General features: G+C 45.6%; 2 protein-coding genes across 3 annotated transcripts in view; one reads left to right on the top strand and one right to left on the bottom strand.

The window, feature by feature from the left end:
- RNF10 (ring finger protein 10) overlaps nt 1-2,960 on the bottom strand; it is a 35,291-nt gene extending 32,331 nt beyond the window's left edge. The window contains exon 1 of the mRNA XM_036354465.1: nt 2,771-2,960. Within this exon, the coding sequence (XP_036210358.1) occupies nt 2,771-2,924 (154 nt within the window). The 5' untranslated portion in view covers nt 2,925-2,960. The remainder of the gene's footprint in view (nt 1-2,770) is intronic.
- A 3,330-nt stretch (nt 2,961-6,290) lies between these two features.
- COQ5 (coenzyme Q5, methyltransferase) lies at nt 6,291-24,364 on the top strand. Of its 2 annotated transcripts, XR_004974887.1 has the most exons (8): nt 6,291-6,510; nt 10,079-10,228; nt 12,541-12,762; nt 16,909-17,015; nt 22,104-22,192; nt 22,790-22,901; nt 22,984-23,305; nt 24,202-24,364. XR_004974887.1 is itself a non-coding variant. In XM_036354084.1 (7 exons), exons 1-7 carry the CDS (start codon nt 6,309-6,311, stop codon nt 23,083-23,085), a joined length of 984 nt encoding a protein of 327 aa, XP_036209977.1. In that variant the 5' UTR covers nt 6,291-6,308; the 3' UTR covers nt 23,086-23,728. The 2 variants fall into 2 exon arrangements, 1 of the variants encoding a protein (XP_036209977.1); XM_036354084.1 differs by lacking the exon at nt 24,202-24,364 and having other exon boundaries at nt 22,984-23,728.
- The last annotated feature ends 734 nt before the right edge of the window (nt 24,365-25,098 follow it).

Genomic DNA, 25,098 nt, shown 5'->3' with positions numbered 1-25,098 from the left:
AACCACTGAGCCACAGTGGCTGTGCTAGAAATGGAAAAACTCTTAAAGAAAAAAACAAAAAAGGCAAGTTATGTCTATCCTACCTACCCTTCCTGTTCTTCACTCAGTACTCTGAAACTCAAGAAGTCCTTTCCACAATCTCCAGCAGCATCAAGTACATTGAAAGTGGAGTCAGCTTTTCTGAAACTTTTGTATGGAATTATGCTGAATCTGAGTCTACCTTTTGCTCCAGCAACCATCCAGAAGTCTCTGTACAGGAGGTCCTGAATGCTATCTGTTGTGGCAGCACTGGTCTTAGCTAAATGTTCCGAAGGCAGCATATGTTCCCCTTCACTTCAACCTTAAAAGTTTATTCCTAAATGCAAGCAATGTGGGCTATGGATGAAGAACTGTGTATTTAGCTACAAATCTTCCATTTTGCTAAAGGAAAATACACAGCAGTAGTCAGAAAAGTAGGCCCTGGAAAAGGCAACTATGGCCAAACTTTCTAACACATTGAACAAAAACTAATGATACCAGAGGGCACACTTGTGTATTTCATATAACCTAGGAAAGTCTTTTACATGACTTTCTCAGAAGCTTTTAATTAAGATGAACAATGCCCTGGCTGGTTTGGCTCAGTGGATAGAGTGTCAGCCTGCAGACTGAAGGGTCCTGGGTTCCATTCCGGTCAAGGGCACATGCCAGGGTTGCAGGCTTGATCCCCAGGGATGGGCTTTGCAGGAGGCAGCCAATCAATGATTCTCTCATCATTGACTTTTCTATTTCTCTCTCCCTCTCCCTTCCTCTCTGAAATCAATAAAAAAAAATTTTGATTTCCATCCTTTGCAGCTGGTCACACCTCCTTCAGGGTGGGGGTCCCCACTGTGGTGCCTGGCCAGCCTGGGTGAGGGGCTGATGGCTGTTTGCAGGCTGGTCAAGCTCCCCCCCAAGAGGGGACCCTCACGCCATGGAGGTTTGAAAAAGATGAACAAGTATTTTAAGAGTGCTTCATAGTATTTGTTTAAAAAAAGAAGAAGAAAAATAATAAATCACTTCAGTAAAAATGTACCTAACAATTAATACTTATTCTATGCAAATCTGAAAAGTTGCTGACAAATATTTGCTTTGGTCACCCTACAACAGAATTCTTTATGATCCTGGCATTAGTTCTACTAATCAGCATATTCAAAGTCAGGGACAATATGAGTGAAATGCCTTAAATACCTCAGTTTAACTGTTTTATATTGTTTGAGTTGTTGCAAACTTTCACCTACTGCCTCACTAAAGAATCAACATTAAGGCATTTATTACTGCTGTCTCATTTATGTTAATGGCTTGAAAAGGAGCCCCAGAAAAATTAGTTGAGAATTCAGATAGCTGGAGAATCAAAATCTTTAACTTTATATCTGGGAATAGTGTGCAAAAGTAATCACCTACACTAAGAAATATTCAGACCTCTCTAAACCAGTTCCCAACACTGGCCAGAACTGGCTACCCTCTATCTCTAAAGAGATCTGTGATAAAGCTATACAGGTGCAAAACCCCAATATTAATCTACATAATACTGCCTGATGTGGCCTGAGAGTCTCTAATCCCTGATTAGATATTTAAAACACATTCATTATCTTGTCAACTGCATTCCACTGAGTTCCCTAAGCAGTCCTAGAAGTCCTCAGAACCCCAGGTAAGCAAGTTTACTACATCCAGCAGGTAAACTCAAATCAGCCTTACACTTGTTTTTCCTTTTAGAGTCAGCCTTACAGTTTTTTAATCTTAAAAAGTTTTAAACAACTGCACTCAAAATGTTTCCCTCTCTGACACATTTCCCCACTGAAAACATCTTCCTACCACTGCTAATATGATCATAATACAAAAGAGCAGAGACTACAACTCCAGACCTGCCAACTCCTAACTAAACTCTGGCCTCTCAACTTTTTCCTTCTTTAGATGAAAATTCCACCTTGTTGGACCGGTTAGCAACTGGCGTCTCCACAGCAGAGGTAAAAGCCTAGCCCAGTACCTGGTACCTGCTACCTGGTAAGCTCTTGATAAATGGTGGCTAGTATTATCATCATCATGGTCATAATTTAATACTGAGGCATGACTACAGAAATGACAAAATCTTCCCTGTGAAAGAACACAACCAGAGCCTAACAGAGGGAAATAGGCATGATGTGTATTTGGTGCATAACAGCTGTCAGGTACTTTCCTAAGCCCTTGGTTCATTTGTTTCCTAAGTTAATTTAATTCTCATTATCTCCATCTTTACCGGTAAGGAAAGTCAGACACTCACTCAAGGGCTGGCAAACCTAAGAAGACTGAACCCACAGCCTGTGCTCTTAAACACTGCTCCACACAAAACAAAGCCTTTCACGGATATTAAACCTAAGATCTGAGTTTGAAGAGTCTTTGGGCCGCACCCTCTCCTGTTTAAACTTGAACACTATCCAAAGCCAATTCAACATTGAGTAGAACTTCGTGTTTTTAAGAGCGTGAACTGATGAGTCAGACAACTAGGTATTAAGGCGACCTTAGCTTAGCTGACCTCAGTTTCCTCACCTGCAAAATGGGAATAAGAACAGCACCTACTTCACGAGCTGTTTCGAGTCTCGATGCCAGAATTCACGGAAAGCTCCGGGCTCATTAAGAGTTCATTGCAAGCAAGGGAAACCGGGGAAGTGGAGGGGGCGGGGGCTTAGGAACCAGAGCAGAACGCGGAGCTTGTCCCGGGTGTGACCCGCGCACCGGAGCGAGGGTCCGCCCCGCGCCCACCGTGGCCCGCGCTTACCGCTCTTGGGTTTAGACTCGCCGGCCGGCCCCGCGGACGCGGAGCGGGGCGGCTGTTGCCCTTTGCTGCTGCCCGAAGAGGCGGAGCCGCTGGGGCCGCTGTTCTTGTCCATGTCGGAGGCGGTGGCGGCGGCGCTGGGGGAGCTCTGCGGCATCAACGGGGGCCTCGGCGGCGGCGGCGGTCGGAGCGGAGCGGGCGCGGCAGGGACCCAGGCTCATGGCGTTCGGGGCCGGCGGGGGTCGGCGGCGGCAGCGGTTCTCGGCCTTCATGGCGACATTTTTCCCTGTTTCCTTACTCGGCTTCTCAAATTGGGAGGAGAAGCGGCGGGCGGGGCTGTGGAGCCCGGCGGCGGCAGTGAGCGAGGCGGCGGCGGAGGCCGGGGCTCGGAGGTCCGGGCCGGGCCTGGCGGGGCGGAGGCTGCGGGGCAGGGGGGCGAGGAGCGCGCGCAGGCCCCGCCGGCCGGCCGGAGACGCTCTCCCGCCGCGGGGCAGGGGAGAGGGCTGGCTGTCTTGGTGTCGGGGACGGGTGTCTCCGACACGGCGACCGACACTCGCCGCTGGGCCGAGGCCGAGCTGCTCCTGGAATGGCGACGAGTCGCCAAACAGCATCTCGAAGAACCCGGATGGAGTATATATATAGTGGAGAGGTGGCATGGTGCACTCTGGGAAATGCAGTTTTCAACCTTCATCCGGGTCCAGTGACTTCCGCCTCCCCTCACACCGTTGAGAGCCTACAGGATGATGGAATTTGTAGTCCAGTTTTTAGTATGAGCACGCTAATAGTGTTGCATTACATAATAACAATATACACTACTACTAATAACCCACCCAGACATTGGAATACCTGTGTAATTCCTTTACTGTTTCATTAATTTATACTTACACTAGAATTAATATTAATTTATTCATGGCTTATCCTAGTTCTTAATAATAATAGCAACGATAATGGCAAAATCTTACATTTAATATAACTTTACAGCACTTCCTCATGTAAACTTGATTTCATTGTTAATAAGTCATTTATTAATGTAATTAATTGTTAACATTTCATTTCATTAATAAACGTCGTCATTCAGTGCAATGCTGTGCAGTTTATACAGATTATCGCATTCCTCACAATAACTCAAATTTAAAGACGAGAGAATGGGTTAAAAAAGCTTAGATCAATACCCGGCCCATGTTGCCCAGTGGTTGAGAGTCCACCTATGAACCAGGAGGTCATGATTTGATTCCTGGTCAAGGCACATGCCTGGGATTGCAGGCTTGATCCCCAGGGTGGGTGTGCAGAAGGCAGCAGATCAATCATTCTCTCTCATCATTGATGTTTCTATCTGTCTTCCCCTCTCCTTTCCTCTCTGAAATCAATAAAAATATATTTAAAAATGAAAAATAGTTTAGTGGGAAGCATGTTGTCTTATTGCTCAGAGTTGCCTACGCCTACGTCAACTTGAAAAAGCCTACAAAAATAAGCAAAAGCATCCCATCTCAGGAGGTCCACAAGAATCCTGGTGAAATGGATGGCAGCCAGCTCAGAAAAATTCATTTGGATAAAGCACTACAGAACAATATGGGAGACTAGATCAAAACTTTTTCTGGTGTCTATAAGAAGCTCACAGACAAGGATGTTAATTTTGAATTCCCAGAGTTCCAGTTGGAAACAAAAATGACTAAATACAATATCATTCACATGAAGAAAAGAAAAAAGAAACTACAATGGAAGATTATGATAAGGGCTATAATAAAGTTAACACCAAATGCTGACCAGGGCAGAAGCTCCAAGGAGAGAAGTACAAACAGTTGAGAGGAATAAAAGAGGACTTCCCAGAGGTGGTGTCACTTGAGCTGAGCATAGAAGGTCGAGTGGAATTTCAGCAAATACGAACAAATAAATAGGTAGACAAAATCCTTGGATTCCTGTAATTGGGCCTTTTTTTGGCTTCTTATTAATCATCACATTATACAAAGCATTAATGAGTATATATAAGCTGATCAGTTTCTTAAAATTATCAGTTTTAACTGGGATAAAGAAAAGTAGATACTAATCTTATATATTTTTTATATTTTTATTGATTTCAGAGAGGAAGGGAGAGGGAGAGAGATAGAAACATCAATGATGAGAATCATTGACTGGCTGCCTCCTGCATGCCCCACACTGGGGATGGAGCTGGCAGCCCAGGCATACGTGCCCTTGACTGGAATCAAACCTGAGACCCTTCAGACCGTAGGCCGATGCTCCATCCACTGAGCCAAACCAGTCAGGGCTAATTTTATATTTTAAAATTTCCTTAATGTGCCCTCCACCAGTCCTTATCTTGGTTCACCTTTTCCAGTTTTTTGCCCCCACAGATCATACTGAAATGAGAGAATACCTACATAATGTTGGTCTGGAATTTAATTTAATATTTAGAAGAAACATCTCAAATCCTGAGGTGCATTCTCATGCATGACTAGATTTGGAAGACATACTAAGATTCCTTGATGAATTTTTATATTTCCTTTAACAAAGATATGAGAACTCTGATTACATGGATGAATCATTCCATCTATCACACATAAAGATAAAAGAGAAGGGACGAGAAATCCCCGTGCAGTTCTTCCAAAACAAAGTGGTAGGTGTCCATCTGTCAGGCTACATTACACCAGAAAGAAAATTTTCATTTCCGAAATAGTTTCTTAGGGTCCTTGTGGAATATTTGCAGGAAACATACACTTAAAAAGAGAATCAAACCGCCCCCATCTTCTTTTTCGCAAGACGGACTCTACATTACCCTTTCCATAAAAAGAAAAGAATGGGGAAATCTGGGTGTGAGGTAAAATACCCATGCTGTGCCAGCTGGAGCTGGAACTGTAGCTGTGCCTCAGAGGGGAGGAAGCGTGATGGTGATTTGTTCTGACTTGCTAACTAGATACCAGAGCCATCGTTTCCACTTCTTCCAATGTTTACTTTTCAGCTAGTCTAGCATATGTTTCTCAGGAGTGGTCTGTGAATTCCTTGCGTCAGAATCACGTGAAAAGTTTGGTCAAGTAAAGATTCCCAAAACCCATATCAGATTGGCTGATTCAAAATCTCTGGTACTGGGGTCTGGTACTCTGCATTGTAAACGCTCACACCAGGTGATTCTTATGCATGCCAAAGTTTGCGAGAATTGACCTGGAATCTTAGCCTCTCAGCACACCGTACCTCAGTGCGCCCTCTTCTTCACCAGAAAACAGGAGTTATTGGGTATCTTGCGAGTTGGTACTGGTACCACTGGTTGGCAAGATTCAGAGACGTGGCCGCTGAGAGGTGATGGGGGGGGGGGGGGGTGGTCTCCCTAAGGTCCGCTTAATCCTGGTGAGTTGTGTTCAATTTGGGAAGAGATAAAAAGGACTTCGGGGACTCAATAAGTAAGCAGACTCCGGATTCCAGCAATCAGGCATGACTCCAGAACTTCAGGATGCAGGACGCGTTCGACTAATTCTGACTCTGGCCGGCCGCCGTCAGCCGTCCAGTGACGCAACGTGACGTATGGTCCGGCTGCTGTCAGCCGACTGTCAAGATGGCGGCCCCCAGGAGCTGCGCTCTATGGGGCTACTGCGGCCGCGGGTGGTCGCGCGTGATGCGGGGCTGCCGGCTCCCCGGGCTTCGTAGCTCCTGGCCAGGGAGTCTGCTGAGTGCGCGGCTCTTGTCCCAAGAGAAACGGGCAACGGAAACGCACTTCGGGTTTGAGACTGTGTCGGAGGAGGAGAAGGGGGGCAAAGGTGAAGGGGCGCGGGGGCGGGGAGGGCAATGGCCGTCTGCGGGCCTGTTTCTTCTGCCCGCTAAGGGTTGGCTAAACGTCGTGCTATGTGAGCTCCGGCGCTGTAGCCCCGGGGCGGGCCCGACTCTGCAGAGCTTGAACGCCTCCTCGTTTTAAGCGGAGCAATGATCGGGACACCCCATCAAGTCAGCGTTTACACTGTGCCAGGCGCCGTGCACACATGTCCAGTTTCCATTTCGACCTCTTGGTGGTGGGCGTTGTGTTCCCCGAGTTACCCAGGAGGACACCGAGACTTGAGGTTAATCCGGAACGTGTGCAGTTTAACGCAGGAAGGGGTGGGACCATTACTCCAGTTCAGATGGTCTGACTGCAGAGCCACGTTAACCTCCTGCTAAAAGAATAGGTCACTGTTTTTATAGAAAGGAAAAAGGAAAGTATCTTCTCTGTACTTCAGCTTCCACATTTGCCAAGTGGGAAGAATAGTAGCACTTTTCTTAGAGTTCTATTGAGAATTAGATTACTTGACACATTAAAAGTATTTTGAACAATGCCTGACACTTAGTAATTGTCCAATAAATAGTAGCTATTACTGAGCAGTTTCTTGAAGTCCAGCCCGGTGACACAGGCCTGGGAAAGGACAAGAACAGTTTTTTTGTTGTTGTTGTTTGTTTGTTTTTTTAATATATTTTATTGATTTTTTACAGAGAGGAAGAGAGAGGGATAGAGAGTTAGAAACATCGATGAGAGAGAAACATCGATCAGCTGCCTCCTGCACACCTCCTACTGGGGATGTGCCCACAACAAAGGTACATGCCCTTGACCGGAATCGAACCTGGGACCCTTCAGTCCGCAGGCCGACGCTCTATCCACTGAGCCAAACCGGTCAGGGCTAAAGTTTATCTTTTAGATACAATCAGCAGGGTAAGTAATATTGGGAGGACACATGTGTTTGTAGTGTCTTTTAAGTAAGGGCATCCAGGGATTAAGCATAAGGATTCCAGTAAACACCCAGGGGTCTGCACGTGCACAGACTTGTTTGGAAAGGTCAAGGAATAATTAGGGGCGCTGCCTTCAACACCCCTAACTCTCCCGTAAGTTGGAATTCCAATAAACAGTGCAGGCGGCCTTCCACACACTTCCCTTTTCTCAGAATGTCCTCCTTACAACTTTCCAACCAAGTCTTGTGTGCTCCCCAACCATTAAGTTCTGTTATTTCTTTGTAAAAAATGCACCAATAGTTTGCTACCTTCTCAGCATTTAATTTGCAGTAGGGAGAGGGCATCTTCTCTATGCGTTGGCAAATTGCCATACTCCTTCCTAAGTTTCAGTCAGTTTCTAACATTTTATCCTTTCACTTTCAATGTCATGAAATATCTCCAAGAATTCCTCTAATGTGAATTTTTTTGCTGGCATCGTTTCCTCTGGGGCATCTTTAACGTTTTCCTCACAACCACATCCTCATTTATGTCAGTGAGTTCATCTTACAGAGATCTGGCTGCATCTGGAGTCTCTTGAAGGACGCCAGTGTCAGCATTCCACGGCCAGCCGTTTCTCCGACAACTCCGTTGACATCTATTTAAATTTCACTTCCACCATTATCACTTTTTGTTTTTGTTTTTTAGTATTTCTTACAGAGAGGAAGGGAGAGGGATAGAGAGATAGAAACATTGATCAGCTGCCTCCTGCACACTCCCTACTGGATATGTGCCCGCAACCAAGGTACAAGCCCTTGACCGTAATCGAACCCGGGACCCTTCAGTCCACAGGCCGACGCTCTATCCACTGAGCCAAACGGGTTAGGGCACTTTTTGTTTCTTTGCTGCACTTTCATTTTTGTTGGCCAGTTTCCTCTTAATTACCCAGTTTTGTAAAATGCCACATGTTTTCAACAGAGATAAGGAGATAACACAACTACCTGCTTTGCTGTCTGTGTGTGAACTGAACAACTGGTAGTGACCTACCACTTACAAACTATGAAAGAAGTTACATGACTGGTTATCGATCATGATGCACATCTGTTATTTATATAGTACTTTCTGGACTGAAGAAGTGCGAGTGAAGTTTATATTTTATGCAGTTACAGTTAGTATGCCATTGTATCTTAAATATGTTATTGGGGGACTGGTATTATTTAACTAAACCATAGTAACTGAAATTCATGCATTTTGGAACCATGCAAGGCTAGGGGTGGTTATACACAGTGGTTTGAGCCTGCGTTCCTCGACTCCTCAAAAGATGCTCAGAAAGAAAAAGCAGCCTAGCCAGTTTTGCTCAGTGGATAGAGCCTCGGCCTGAGACTGAAGGGTCCCAGATTCCATTCGAGTCAAGGGCACATACCTTGGTTGCAGGTTCCCTGACCCTGGTCGGGGTGCGTGCAGGAGGCAACCAATCGATGTGTCTCTCACACCTCGATGTTTCTCTCTATCTCTCCTTCTCCCTCCCTTCCACTTTCTCTAATAATCAATGGAAAAATATCCTCAGGTGAGGATTACAAAAAAAAAGGAAAAAGCAACCTTGGAGAGCCCAGGGTGGAGAATAGGCATTCAAGATTGAGTTCAAGGAGTAATTCTGGGGTCCGCAGACTCAGCCGAGGGCAGTCATGTTTTGGATCTGTGTGGTACATTTCATCCGAAAAACGCAAAGCATCTCCCCTCCACTCCCTAGTTCAGCCTTGTGGCAGGGAGGTCGGGAGGGACGGGCACTGACTTTCTCATCTTATGGGCAGAGAAACTGAGGGGCAAAGAAGTTACTAGTAAATGTAGCCTGTGTCTTTTTTTTTAAATATATTTTATTGATTTTTTACAGAGAGGAAGGGAGAGAGATAGAGAGCTAGAAACATCGATGAGAGAGAAACATCGATCAGCTGCCTCCTGCACATCTCCTACTGGGGATATGCCCGCAACCCAGGTACATGCCCTTGACCGGAATCGAACCTGGGACCCTTCAGTCCGCAGGCCAACTCTCTATCCACTGAGCCAAACTGGTTTCGGCTGTAGCCTGTGTCTTAAAGTAAACTCCTCTCTTTCCAGCTAGCCCAGACTCCACATTCTGCCTTGGTCCTATGGAGATGATTCACGAGGACCCTCCACAATGTAACAACCCTGATTCGCATCCTGCCATCCACCTGCCCACCAAATTATACCTGAGGTTTTGCTCGGCGTCACAGGCAGAGATGACCTGAGGCTTTCCCATCCATTAGCCGTGTGTCTTTCTAATGGGTTTTGTTGTCTCATTATAATAACCATTAGAAAAAATTCCACCTTCACCCCTATCCTCTAAGAAACAAATCTGTTTAGTACCAAGTATGTGTATGGCATGATTACAAAGTAATGGTCCTAAGATAACTAAGACAGTAGGAAAGAAGTTGATTTTTTTATATGAAGTAATACAAATCTTTTATAAAGAGGTGATGCTAAGGTGTAGGTTTGGACATGAAGCATTATGGCTTAGGTTCACTTTGGAAAGACGGGCAATTTCAGGGGGGGACGAAGCTTCCTTCTCTTTCATTTAGGACTTTTCCAAGTGAAACTTGTCAGTAGCACAATTACGTTGTATTTCTCCCATGTCAGTCTACCAGGTGTTTGAGAGTGTGGCCAAGAAGTATGATGTGATGAATGATATGATGAGTCTTGGCATCCATCGTGTGTGGAAGGACTTGCTGCTCTGGAGAATGCACCCGTTTCCTGGGACGCAGCTCCTTGATGTCGCTGGAGGCACAGGTAATGTCCACGTTAGCATCCCCAGGTACCACTGAGCACCTTTTACACAGATCGGTGTCTCCTGTTGGAATGAGCCACCTCACCTACCATTAGCCTGAAGATGGTTGTTGAAAATCAACATGCTTCTAAGAAAGGTTCACTCTTTTTTTTTCACTGAATGTCAATCAAAAGCACAGAATGTCAGCTTCGTGCCTGTCACTTTCCTAAAATGCACAGATTACAAAGTTAAAAGACCAGTTTTTTACTCCCGTGACATTTTACCATCTAAACGACTTTTACCTTTTGTTTGACCTTTGACCACCTTTAACATCTTTCCGGGGGCTGGGAGGATACCTTTTATCATATTCTGTAAGCTTTCTAGGTAGCTTCTCCTGCTTAAACCATTGTCACACCAGATATCAGCAGCGCATTTGTATCTGCATGCTCCTTTGGTGTCTGCTAGACATTCGGGAAAGTATCACGGGTTTCTAAAGTGCCTCTTGGTGATATCATTACAGGGCTAATGTACATGTTAAATGTGCATTACAATGTATAATATAATGCAATAGTGTTGTACCAACAGAAAAATGTATAATAAATTATAGTAGAATAATCTCTATGTTTGAAACAAATGTGGCTTTATTGGCACGGTCCTCTCCCCAAATGAATCTTAGAGGGCAGCAAGAAAGTCCTGCTCAGTGGAGGACAGACAATCTAGCAGAATCTATCAAAGTGTAACATGTTTATAGTAGGATCCCACAATTATAACTCTAGATAGCGAATCTAAAAACATGGCACAAAGATAACGTACAGAAGGGGTTCAGTCGGAGCTGCCTCCATCTCCGGTGTACCATGACCAGTAGCATCACTTCATGCTGACAACTGCCCATTTAGAAAATGTAATTAAAAGGTAATCCCATATATTTTAAAAGACATTTTAAGAAGATACAGCTAGCCCTAGCCAGTTTGGATCAACGGATAGAGCATCAGCCCGAGGACTGAAGGGTCCTGGGTTCGATTCCAGTCAAGGGCACGTACCTCAGTTGCAAGCTCAATCCCCAGCCCTGATGAGTCCGTGTGTGGGAGGCAACCCATCAATGTGTCTTTCTCACATCGCTGTTTCTTTCTCTGTCTCCCCGCCTCCCTTCCACTCTCTAAAATCAATAGAAAAATATCCTTGGGTAAGGATTAACAAAAACAACCAACCAAGATATAACTATAAATATGCTCACTGCATCATTTTTAGTAATACTAAAAAAATTAGAAATAACCAATTTATCCTTCAAAAAGCAGTTGCTTTAGCCCTAGCTGGTTTGGCTCAGTGGATAGAGCACCGCCTGTGGACTGAAGGGTCCCAGGTTCGATTCCAGTCAAGGGCATATGCCTGGGTTGCAGGCTTGATCCCCAGTAGGGGGTGTGCGGGAGGCAGCCTATCAGTAATTCTCTCTCATCATTGATGTTTCTCTCTCTCCCTTCCTCTCTGTAATCAATAAAAAAATATTTTAAAAAAATAAAAAAGAAAATGTGATTTCAGCAAGCACTCACTTTGCCGGAACAGTATTTACCTGGTCACATTATTTAAACACTTTGATTTTCAGCTTTTAGACTCAAACCACCAACATAGCGCAGAAAGCTCAATTATAGCTGTAAAACAAACAAAATGTTACCAGTCTTGACAGAGTAGAAGTACATAGGATGGAAGATGGAAGGGAGTCATCTGTGGTTGACGGAATAGGAAATCAAATATTGATTCATTTATTATGCTAGGTTATCCAGGTATTATGAGGAACCGTGAAAAAGGGATATGAATATATTGAGTAGAGGCAAGCAAAGATGGGGGAACAGGATATCATGATTTGCTAAGGAAAGAAACAGCTGTAACTTATAGAAGAAACAGCTAAAAGAGTTGCAAAGATGGTCTCTGGAGAACTGAACTGGGAGAGAGATGTGGGGGTGGGACAGGGAATTATTGCTTGTAACTATGTTATTTCCATAAAAATTATTAGAAAAAGACTAGAAGGCTGTACACTAAACTCTGAATACTTGTAATGTCTGGAGAAGGTATGGACAGAGAATGCAAAATTCATGTTTTATTCTAAAAATTGAGATAGTGAGTCTTTTATAGTAAGAATATGTCCATACATTATTTATGCCATTTTTAAATAAAGTTTTCTAAAGAACCTTAGAAGTTAAAAAATAACAGTTACCGTGGAGATGAGTACAAACTTCATTTTCGTACACTCCGCAACTCCTGTGCCCTGTTGTCCCTTCGGAGCCAGGAGATGCTGGGCTTTGTCTTTATGCTTCCATCTTTCCTCCCTGGCTTCCCACAGGTGACATTGCGTTCCGGTTCCTTAGTTACATTCAGGCACAGCATCGGAGAAAGCAGAAGAGGCAGTTAAGGGCCCAGCAAAATTTATCCTGGGAAGAAATCGCCCAAAAGTACCAGAGTGAAGAGGACTCCTTGAGCGGTTCCCACGTCGTGGTCTGTGACATCAACAAGGAGATGCTGAAGATTGGAAGGAAGAAAGCCTGTGCCCAAGGATACAAAACTGGCAAGTCCCACAGAAAGTGCACAGAGGAAGTGCTGATATGTGTATACAATGAGATGGGAGGGGAATGTTGACGTGCTTTACTTTCCTGCTTTAGAAACTCACCGCCAGGTAGGAGTGGAAGATCATTTGTGGGGGTGGATCCAGTGTGTGCAGTTTCATGCACATCATTTCAGCAGCCTAGAGAGTTCGATGATCAGCCCTTTGTGACCAGGGAGCTGCCCGAAGCCCAAAAGGGTCACATGTCTTCCCCATGAAACACATCTTAGGTGGCAGATCTCCAGTTGGAGCTGAGTCTTCTGATCTCAGCTCCTGGACCCTGAGACAGAAGTTGTGCTTTCGATTCCCGACACCTCCCCATGACCGGCGTCCTGTTCTTGAGCCACTCCACTTCCCTGTTAGCACTAGGATGCTTTGATCGATGTGGAAGCCGAGAAGGGGCACTGCCCTTAAAAAGGGGACTTGCCCTTCAGCCACGGGAGTGTAGTTAGCTGACAGCCCCCAGCTCTTAGCACCTGCAGGCTCCACCTCGGCTTGCCAGCCAGGCAGCACCCAGTGGACGGCTGCGCACGAGGAGGCCGAGCACTAGGAGGCTGAGCACTAGGAGGCTGAGCACGAGGAGGCCGAGCACTAGGAGGCCGAGCACGAGGAGGCCGAGCACTAGGAGGCCGAGCACGAGGAGGCTGAGCACAAGGAGGCTGAGCACTAGGAGGCTGAGCACGAGGAGGCTGGACTCTTCACAGGCAGGCTTTGTTCCAGGGCCCCCTGTCGGTAGGCTGAAGCTTTGGGTCTAACAGGCTTCCCCATTCAGTCTTGTTTCCTCTTCCTTTGATCTCTTTTATCTTTCCTAGGTGCCACCCCCCACCCCCACCCCCAAAGAAACAAAAAACCTTTTCTCATCATCAGTTTCTCAGAAGGCGCAACTGATACAGTGAGGAAGCACCTGTAAACAGTACAGTGGGTCCTAGAATAAAAATTTTTTAAATATATTTTTATTGATTTTAGAGAGGAAGGGAGAGGGAGGGAGAGATAGAAACATCAATGATAAGAATCATTGATCGTCTGCCTCCTGCACGCCTCGCACTGGGATTGAGCCCGCAGCCTGGGCATGTGCCTTCACTGGGAATCGACCTGTGACCTCCTGGTTCATAGGTTGACGCTCACCACTGAGCTATGCTGGCTGGGCTAGAATAAAACTTTTTTTTTTTTTTTTTTTGGCCCTGACCGTTTTGGCTCAGTGGATAGAGCGTCAGCCTGCGGGCTGAAGGGTCCCAGGTTCGATTCCGGTCAAGGGCATGTACCTTGGTTGCGGGCATATCCCCAGTAGGGGGTGCAGGAGGCAGCTGATCGATGTTTCTCTCTCATCGATGTTTCTAACTCTCTATCCCTCTCCCTTCCTCGCTGTAAAAAACCAATAAAATATATTTAAAAAAAACAAACAAACAAAAAAACTTTTTTTTTTTTTTTTTTTTTGGTTCAATGTTGTTTTGTTATAACAATGACGAGAGAAAAAGGTTTGATTCCTGGCCAGGGCCACCGTCTGTGTGGAGTTGGCATGTTCTCCCCATGTCTGTGTTTTCTCCAGGTACTGCAGTTTCCTCCCACATCCCAAAGCTGTGCACGGAGGTGAACTGGCCTGTGATAATTGTCCCAACCTGAGTGAGGGTATGTGATGGAGGGTGTCCTGACCAGGGTTAGTGTCACCTTCCTACCTGAGCTCCCGGGACAGGCTCCGGCCACTTGTGATCCGGAACTGGAATCATTAAATTGGAAAATCATTATCTGATTTGTTTTTAGTAATCTTTCTTAAACTTAGTATCTATGGCTCACATTTATTTCATTGTTCAGTATTAAAATGGTTATGAATCTTTCTTTAGAAGTTGGGTGATGTTTTTGTGGCCAGAAAGATGCTGTAAGGACTTAACTCTTGTTTATATCGGTTAGCCTGTGGTCAGATTGGTTTTCGTTACCCATCATTTCACTTGAAGTCATAGTTTCCAAGAACCTGTCGGTGATGTGAGTGAGCACTGACTGTCCTCCTAAGCCACAGCACTCTGGAGCAGCTAGGGGACTCTTAGCTCCGGGAAGCCACTGCAGCCACAAAATGGACAATTTGTGGCCTCGCTTAAAGATGTACACTTTAGAAGCATTTATCTCAGTCTGTTCAGAAAAAAAACACATACATTTTACATCTGGCTTTCTGTTTGTTTTGCTATTTTGAAGTTCTACTTTCCCCACAATATTTTCTGGTAGAAGTGGTGACCCGGCAGCTGCACCATGTTTGCCGAGTTTTCCAGAGCCGCCGCCTGCCCTCGCCCATGCTGGAAGCCCGGCAGGCAGCCACTGTGAGAGGCAGGCTGTACACAGAGAAAGCCAATCCCTCCGTCATCAGCACTTGTCTCCTTCCCGCCCCACAAGGAGTGTCTGTGGTTATTTTAGCTCAATTCTTTCTCCTCCTCCCCCTCAGAACAGCTGCCTACACAGGGGCAGCCCACGGGGCCCCCAAGATGAAGGGCTCTTTTGTTCACCATCAACACTGACCAGGAGGCAAACAGTCCCTAGTGTTCTTAGACAAAGCCACTATGTTTCCTTACTCCTACTGGAAAACGTGTTTCCTTTCGCTCTGGTACTCAGCCATACAGAATGGCAAACAGAGACAGAAATGATAAGTAACGTTCCATTTCTGGAATCATCTCGTCTGTAACATAGCTTGTCCTTCAGGCTCTCCTAACTGCCAAGACTAATCGACCTGCATAGGAATCATTAAATGCCGGATAGTACAGTTGGCTTGTTGCTATTAATCCTCATCTGAGGATATTTTTTCCATTAATTTTTTTAGAGAAAGTGGAAGGAAGGGGGGAGACAGAGAGAAACATCAATGTGAGAAAGATGTATCAATTGGTTGCCTCCCATACGCACCCCAGCTGGGCTGGGGATTCAGCCTGCAACTAAGGTACCAACCGGAGACCTTTCAGTCCTCAGGCCAGAACTCTATTTACTGAGCCAAACCAACTAGGGCCAGAAAGGCTATTTTCATTTGCCTTCCTGTATAGAGTGTTCCTTTTATGTCATATATTAATGTCTAATTCACTGCATATGGAATAATGTTCAAGCTGAATCAGGATCCTTAGAGGACACAGCCTCTCTGCTATGGGGCTCCCTTAGGTAATTTCTGAATTCATGACCAGACTTAGGGACTCGACACTTTGATTCTCTAAGACTCTGACAGAATCAATATAACAATGCTAAATTCTGTACTTAGAGTACTTCCAGTGACCCTCTGAAGTGGGTGTTATTGTTAACTCCATTTTACAGATGAGGAAACTGAGGCAGAGTAGTTTTTTCAAGATCACACAGCTAATAGTGAAACTTGCCCAGCCAATGTGGCTCAGTGATTGAGCATTAACCTACGAACCAGGTCACGGTTTAATTCCTGGTCAGGACACATGCCTGGGTTTCAGGCTTGAGACCCAGTAGGGGGCGTGCAGGAGGCAGCTGATAAATGATTATCTCTCATCTTTGATGTTTCTATCTCTCTCTCTCCCTCTCTCTTCCTCTCTGAAATCAATAAAAATATATTTAAATAAATGGTGAAGCTGGAATTAGAACCCAGGCAGTCTAACCCCAGGATCTGGGCTCCTAACCACAGAACACTGTACAAAACACTTAGCCACGTAAAAGCTGCTTCAGGGTGTCAGGTTTCACTTAGGGTCTTGGGCGAAGGACTTTCCCTAAACTTCAAGGACACCAGCTTCAACTCCTCAGGATTAGAGGTCACCCATGAAGACAGTAGCCAAGAATCCAAGGGAGAAGTCAGGTGTGTGATGTTTTCTGACACCAAATGTGATGTTTGCCCATCACCAAACAGTTCTTCAATTCTTCCACACCAAGGAGTTGTCTGACAGTTCAGTTCAATTCTGACACATAACTACCAAGAGTTAGCATCAGATTCAACATGTTTAAGGGCTCAGCCTCAAAACTGCCCCCACTTCAGAATCCAGCCACAAATGGGGTGTCCAGGCTGTCCAACTTCTGCCTGGGTGACCACAAATTGGGGGGTTCCCAAGCTTGCCTCCTCAGGTTTGGCAATTTCCTGGGTGCAGGAGAGACAGCTACCAGACTAAGACGAAAACTAATTTTCTCTTTCAGGACTTGCTTGGGTATTGGGAGATGCTGAAGAACTACCCTTTGATGATGACAAGTTTGATGTTTACACCATTGCCTTTGGGATCCGGAATGTCACACACATTGATCGGGTACGAAAGGCTGCATCTCAGGATATTAGTTCTCCTGGTGTGGCTCCACAGAATGAAGAAAGATGGAGAGATTCTTTTCTGGGGTTGGCTCTTGAGTGGAATGACTGTTTCAGAGTCAGGGGCCTCAATCCTTTAAGTTGCCAATATTCCTACTCTCAAAATTGATGAGGACCAAATAGAGCAGATCCCATAGAAGCCTTTGTTGCTTGGGTTGGTATTTATTTCTTTGAGACTGTCCGTCTTGCTCTGATATTTCATCTCTTTCGTTGCACTTGTGAAGCCATCCGACCCTGAGAATTTGCAGAAGCTTCGTGGCATTTCTGAGGTTGACGTAGAAAAAAGCACTCAAACGCTATTTTGGCAGAAGGTAGCTAATAGATTAGTGGTTCCTCTATAGAGAGAAGGGAATGTTCAGTTCTTAATCTGATGCAACACTTTATTTCCACTTTGTCATTTGAAGACAATGTACATGGCCTCAGTTTCGGTTCAGTAATATGGGCTCCGGTTTCCTGATTCTTCTGCTTTGCTGGGCCACCCTTTATGGTGGTCTTTAGCTTTTTAGCTTGGCTGTTGTGATCTGTCCTGTGTCTGTAGTCAGTTTATTATTTCTTTTAATTAAAAAGAAGTGGAAGAGCCCTGGCTGGTTTGGCTCAGTGGATAGGGCGTCAGCCTGCGGAATGAAGGGTCCCGGGTTCGATTCTAATCAAGGGCACATGCCCACGTTGCGGTCTCGACCCCCAGTAGGGGGCGTGTAGGAGGCAGCTGATCGATGATTCTCTCATCATTGATGTTTCTGTCTCTCTTTCCTCTCCCTTCCTCTCTGAAATCAATAAAAATATATTAAAAATATACATATCTTAGAGATTTGCCATGTCAGTGCATAAAGAACATGGCTCTTCCTTTTTTCAGTAGCTGCATGGATTCCATTTGCATAGAAGTTCCATCATTTAACCAGTCTCTCATTAACGGTTAAGATGCTTCTAATCTTGTGCTGTTCAAATAGTGCTGCATGTCATTTCCATAGTAGAAGCATTTCTATAAGATAGATTCATTAATGTAAAATTGCTTGATCAAAGAGACTATGCATTGTGATTTTGATAATCAAAAATTGACCTTGGTGGGGGTTGTACCAATCTGAATCTGTTTATATCAAGTAACCTTCTCTTTTATATGTACACTAGAGGCCTGGTGCACAAATTTGTGAACGAGTGGGGTCCCTTGGCCTGGCTGACAATTGGGACCGATCAGGGGGTGGCGGGGAGGCGCTGGCCAGCCGGGGGGAGGGACCGCGGAGTTTGGCTCACACAGGAGGTTGTTTGTAGGAGCCCACTGACCACCGGGGGGGGGGGGGGGGGGCAACTCCTACATTGAGCGTCAGCCCCCTGGTGGTCAGTGCCCATCATAGGAACCGGTCAACCAGTCATTCAGTTGTTCAGTCACTTAGGATTTTATATATATAGATATATATACACTGAGTGGCCAGATTATTATGACCACCCCATCAGTACTTCATTGACACTTCTAAAAATACTGAATATTGAAAATTTCCTAAGCAAATACTCTCAAGTTTTTATTATTATTACTAGAGGCCCGGTGCACAAAAATTTGTGCACTCGGGGGGGATGGGAGGGGGTCCCTCAGCCCGGCCTGTGCCCTCTTGCAGTCTGGGACCCCTCAGGGGATGACTACCTGCTGGCTTAGGCCCGCTCCCCGGGGATTTGGGCCTAAGATGGCAATCAGACATCCCTCTGGCAGCCCGGCAGCCCTCGGGGGATGTCCACTTGCCAGCGGGGAGCAGGCCTAAACTGCAGTCGAACATCCTTAGTGCTGCTGAGGAGGCAGGAGAGGCTCCCACCACCACCGCTGTACTGGCAGCCATCAGCCTGGCTTGTGGCTGAGCAGAGCTCCTCCCATGTGAGAGCGCCCTGACCACCAGAGGGCAGCTCCTGCATTGAGCGTCTGCCCCCTGGTGGTCAGTGTGTGTCATAGTGACCAGTCATTCCCAGTCCTTCTGCTGTTAGGGTCAGTTTGCATATTACCCTTTTACTATATAGGATAGAGGCCTGGTGCACGGGTGTGGGCTGGCTGGTTTGCCCTGAAGGGTGTCCCGGATCAGGGTGGGGGTCCTGCTTGGATGCCTGGACAGCCTGGATGAGGGGCTGATGGCTGTTTGCAGCTGGTCACACCCCCTTCATGGTGGGGGTCCCCACTGGGGTGCCTGGCCAGTCTGGGTGAGGGGCTGAGGGCCATTTTCAGGCTGGCAGGTGACTGAAGCTCCCAACCTCTTTTTTTTTCTTTCTGTTTTTATTCTGGGATTTATTTACCTTCTATGGCTGTCACTGGAGCTGAGAGCCGGCTTTAGCTCTGAGGCTTGGCTCCAGCTTGAGGCCTCGGCTGCTGAAAGCAGGTATCTGGGTTTGTTTGGCTTCTATAATTGAAACACTGTTGCAGATCCAGCTCTGAGGCCTGGCTGGCTGAAAGCAGGTTTCTGGGGTTTGTTTAGCTTCTATAATTGCAACATTGTTTCTTAGAGTGCAGCTCAGAGGCCGGCAGCGGCAGGCGGGGAACCTTGGCTTCCTCTATCACTGGAGCAAGCAAGCCTCCTGTTCGCTTCCTGGCTGCCAGCTGCCATCTTGGTTGGAAGTTAATTTGCATATCTTGCTGATCAGCCAATGGGAAGGGTAGCGAAGTTACGGTTAATTACCATGTTTGTCTATTATTAGATAGGATTATTATTATTTGCATAACTAATTCATTTTATTGTACTGATGGGGGGGTCATAATAATCTGGCTGGTCATAATAATCTGTCCACTCAGTGTATATATGCGCTAGTGGCCCGGTGCATGGGTTTGTGTACATTGAAAGGAAATTAATTAGAAGAAATATTTTAATATTGCTATTCACCCTTTCTCTATAATAGAAGTGTCAACCAAATTCATGATCGACAATGACAGATCGAAACACACACATGCAATTGGCGCCAGCAAGAGCTTTATATATATCACGCATGTGCGAGTCAACTTAGCCTTTTATATATATATATACTAGTGACCTGTAGCACGAAATCACACGAGACCCCTCCCCTCACCCCCTGTGCCATGGGACCGCTACAAGTCCTGGAGTCCCGCCCCGCATGGCCAGCGTGCCACGGGATGGCCCCGAGTCCTAGAGTGCCGCCATGATGCCCTGCCTTTAGGCTGCACGCAGCGGCCAGGAGGCCCACAAAAACACCGGCAGAAGCTGCGCAAAGTGGCCGCCGGGACCCCCGCACCCCCACGGGGCCGTAGGAACCCCAGTGGAAGCTGCACGGAGCGGCCGCCGGCCCTGCCCCCGCTGCCCTGCGCCCGCTGTGCACGCCACCATCTTGTGGCAGCGTTATGGTGTGAGGGTCAATTTGCATATTACCTCTTTATTATATAGGATAGAATAAACTTGCTTAATTAGACCTGCTTTCTGATGTAGCTAAACTCTTTCCAGCCTAGTGAAACACCCCAACTTCTCTTTCAAGTAATTGTCAGGAACACAGCAGTAAATATCAGCACGAAGCAGATTATTATTATAGATTGTCAGGGCCAGCCTGACAGGTTGAGCCGGGCTGAGGAAGGGAGGTGGGAATTGAGAAAAGAAAGAAAGACAGGAGAGCGGGATCAGGAGGACTACAGCTCTTGAGGAACTTCAGCAAATTTATTAGCCACACAATGCTATTTATACACAAGACACTGAATAGGAGGTCTGTCAAGAGGAATGTATTCTTTGTTCCTCTTAATCTCTAAGGGAGAGACAGAGCAGAAGGACAAATTCTCAGTACAGCAAATCTCAGTAAATAGTTACAGACTTCTTGGTAAGCCACGAAAGGTTGCTCTCATTCTACTGATAATCGCCAAACACGTCTGGGAAAACTGTGTGACTAAGGGTCCCAGCTTAGCTAGTCCCTTCAGGTGCAAGGACCTTGTCAGCTTACACCTGGTCTCCAACAATAGATCACGCAGGGAGAACAAAGGGACAATATTTAATTGCAGCAGTGTTTGACTATATTCTGCGCAGTGAGAAAACCTGAAGTCATTTTCAAGGTCCATCATTTCTTAGTTCTTTTCAGTAGGGTCAAGTTTCTAAGCTTTCTAAAATCTCCGTTTTCTGGCTAATGAAAAGAAAATAGGATTCCACTGAGTCTCCTATCTACCTTCTCCAGGACTTCTGTGAGGATCGAATGAGATGAGACACAGGGAAAATGCTTCACAGATTTTTGGTTAAAGTGTGAAATGTTTACACCTGGTTATAGAGCAAGTCCTATTCCTGGGCTGAAGAAACTCCAAGGAGGCTAGTTGCTAGGGAGAGGAAGCCAGGCATTGCTACGTGACATCATTACACGGTGCCCACAGCCACCATTTTCAGGCTGGGCTGGGCTGTGGGCCCCACTTTGTGCTATGGGGTCTTGGCAGCATCGGCTGCGATTTGGTGGGCTGTCGCTCCGGGCTGGTGGCAGGGCCTGTGTCCCACTTGGGAGAAGCTGAGTGTTGCTTTGTGGGCGCCAAGTTCATGGTGCCATCTCTTTGTAAATGGCCTGTGCGGGTCATGGCAGCTCCTGCATTGAGTGTCTGCCCCCTGATGGTCAGAGCGTGTTATAGCGACTGGTCGGAGGGACACTTAACATATTAGCCTTTTATACACTGTATATAGGTATTTTATTGATTTCAGAGAGGAAGGGAGAGGGAAAGGGAAACATTAATGATGAGAGAGAATCACTGATCGGCTGCCTTCCATATGTCCCCCACTGGGGATAGAGCCAGCAACCAGGGCATGTGCCCTTGACCAGAATCAAACCTGGGACACTTCAGTCCACAGGCTGACATTCTATCCACTGAGCCAAACCAGCTAGGGCTCAAGTAATCTCTTCATGAGCAACAGAAAACCTATAAAAGATAGGATATTATAGGATTATTTCTGCTGTTACATCTTCCCAACTGAGCATGAACAAAGGATCAGTGGGAAATAACTTATAATGTCCACAGAAGGTAAAGCTGTCTCAGCCTCATGGAATTGAGTGAGTCTGCTGAGGAACGTGTTCTTTTGTTCCTTTTCTCACTCAGGCACTCGAAGAAGCTCATCGGGTCCTGAAACCAGGAGGACGGTTTCTCTGTCTGGAGTTTAGCCAAGTGACCAATCCCCTTGTGTCCAGGTTGGTATTGTTAACAGGGCTTGATTCTCATTGTTTAGCCAAGGATTCCCATTCCAAAATGTATAGAAAGTAGCCAGTAAGCAAGAAGCATGAGCCTCAGAGACTGACTCTCTGGGGGATAGTGCCACCTCAGAGGGCAGATGTTGTCAGCCACTCCTGAATGACAACATCTAGGCCAGAAGAGTCTCAAACCAGCAACCAGAGGCTTCCGTCTGTCCATAGATTTTGAGTCCTGGCATTTGAATAAGTTGATTTAGATGTCCATATTTACAATTCATAAAAATTTACATAAAAATCTGGATTTCCAGCTTCACCTGAGAAATCAGAAAACATAGCAACTCTGAGTAAGCCGTATTCCCACATGTCCGTGGTCAGAGCTGAGCAGTAACTCTCCCTTCTCCACTTTCATGGTACTTCCTAACTATACCTGTCACCACATCTGTATTGCTCCCTCCTGACCTTGCACCTAGACCACTTCACTTATTTTAGGTACTTGCTTGACCCTCTAGGCATCTGAGTTTATGATCCCAGGCTTAGATCTTCTTGCTTCTCACCAAGGGGCATGTTCTAATCTTAATCTTTTGCCTTTTTGTTTAGGCTTTATGATCTCTATAGCTTCCAGGTTATTCCTGTCATGGGAGAGGTTATTGCAAAAGACTGGAAGTCCTACCAATACCTTGTAGAGAGTATTCGACAGTTCCCAGCTCAGGTACAAAACTTCTGTAACTTATGACAAAGGCTTGAAAGGTGAAATGGAGGTGATCCTTGCCGTATCTCCCTTTGTGTTTTAGGAGGAGTTCAAGGAGATGATAGAAGATGCAGGTTTTCAGAAAGTGACTTATGAAAGTCTAACATCAGGCATCGTGGCCATTCACTCTGGCTTCAAACTGTAACTCCGTCACCATCCTGGAGCATGAACCACTCCCATCCTGTCAAAAGCCTGCAACTCAAGGATAATCAGGCTGGTGCGACCAGCAACAGAACATCTCCTCTTAAAGATATGTGCCTTGGACTCATGTTCTGAGGTGACCAGTCTCAAAGTGGAAGAAACAAATTCCTGTCACTTTATTTCGCTTTCACTAGGAACTGCTTCCTGCGGGCCTTCTCCCCAAGGTATTGTGCCTGTAGTGTTCCTGCTATTTTTCCTCAGCTGTGCAGTGTGTGGCTAAGCCAGCACTGAAGCTCAGTTTGAAGTGTTTGGAGTTTCTCTGCTGGCTCTGACTTCCAGGACAATGGATCATTTGAATCTAATGATTTGAACTAGAAAGCTTCCTAACTGGACCTGAGTCAATCTTTCAGCCTAGGACTGGTTAAGGGCCAAAGCCAAGGCCCGTCAGGGCTAACGATCACAACTAGAATTATGTACTGAACCTCTAAATGAGTTTACAATTTGTATGGTATTTGTAAATTTTTTTCTTGAGGGAAATACATTTGCCATCATTCATTCAATGCTCTTCTACCAAAAGCTATTGTTCCCTTGTGCCTATCATGAAGAAAACAACAAATCCTTGAAAGAATAAATACCAGCAAACTCCAGCTTTTATGTCTTAGAAAGCTTCTTTGTCAGAATATATTTGAAGAAAGGATTTTATAGTAAAAAATGTTTGAAAAGTATTTATCTAGCCTAACCTCCTCCAGTACATGGGGGCAGAGCTGGGCAGAGCTCTTGTATCCTTAATATAGTAATTGATGTTAAAATGAGGCCCTATTTTTTATCTGGATAAAGCTTAAGGTTTTTGTGGGGCCTTGCTAAGAAATTGCAGAAACCAACCTGTGAGTTGGCTGGGAGTTTAATTGTAGATAACTTAGATCAGGGCTATTTGAACAGGCTGCCTCTTGCCCTAGCACAGTAGGGATCATTTATGTACCTTCACTGAAGATTTTGCCTGTCGCTGAAAAGCTTTCCGATATAGCTACCTATATGCAACTATCTCACAGACAGCAACTAAGCACTTAATAAAATGCTAAACCTTATACAAACTTTAACTTACTTCCCCTTCTCCCCCAAGCTGGAGCCTATGGGCCTTTGAAATTAACAAGGAGCAGGTACTAGAGGGAACTTCATAAAACATCAACGCAGTCCTATCTCCACAGCAATGTGGTTTCTTCACATCTTAATAAAAAAATAAGGTAAGCCTGGCCAGCAATGGTTGAGCATCGACCTATGAACGAGGAGGTCATGGTTCGATTCCTGTTCAGGGCACATGCCCAGGTTGCCGGCTCAATCCCCAGTGCATGCAGGAAGCAGCCAATCAACGATTCTCTCTCATCGCTGATATTTCTTCTCTTTCCCTCCCTCTCCCTTCCTCTCTGAAATCAATAAAAATATATTTTAAAAATAAGTTTAAAACTGCCAGTCCTGGCAAACAGATAAGGGCCTAATCAAGTCAGAACCCCTAATGTCCAGCTGCTTGTATTTATATGAACAGACTGAAAATGTTCTCAGTCCTAACACAGCTCAAGTTCACTAGGAATCCTAAAACTCCAAGTTCTGGTAAAGAAAAACAATCTTGCCCTAGCTGGTTTGGCTCAGTGGATAGAGCATCTGCCTGTGGACTGAAGGGTCCCAGGTTCAATTCTGGTGAAGAGCACATGCCTGGGTTGCGGGCTCGATCCCCAGTAGTGGGGGTGCAGGAGGCAGTCGATCCATGATTCTCTCTCATCACTGATGTTTCTCTCTCCCTCTCCCTTCCTCTCTGAAATCAATAAAAATATACATATGAAAAAAGAAAACGATCCTCCCAAAGATGTTACCAACCTAATACTGCTCTTAAGATGGAATCATCACCTGTCAATTAAAATCTATCACCCACTTCTTATAGCAGTAGCCTGGCTGCTCAGAAATCCCAATTGTATCTCACAGACCCAAGATCTAAAACAAAAAGCCTTCCCTCATGTGAACACTG

Source organism: Myotis myotis, unplaced genomic scaffold (assembly GCF_014108235.1).
Source record: "Myotis myotis isolate mMyoMyo1 unplaced genomic scaffold, mMyoMyo1.p scaffold_m19_p_20, whole genome shotgun sequence".
NCBI lineage: Eukaryota > Metazoa > Chordata > Mammalia > Chiroptera > Vespertilionidae > Myotis > Myotis myotis.
Note: the sequence above shows the minus strand (reverse complement) of the source record. Positions and strands in the feature narration are given on the sequence as shown.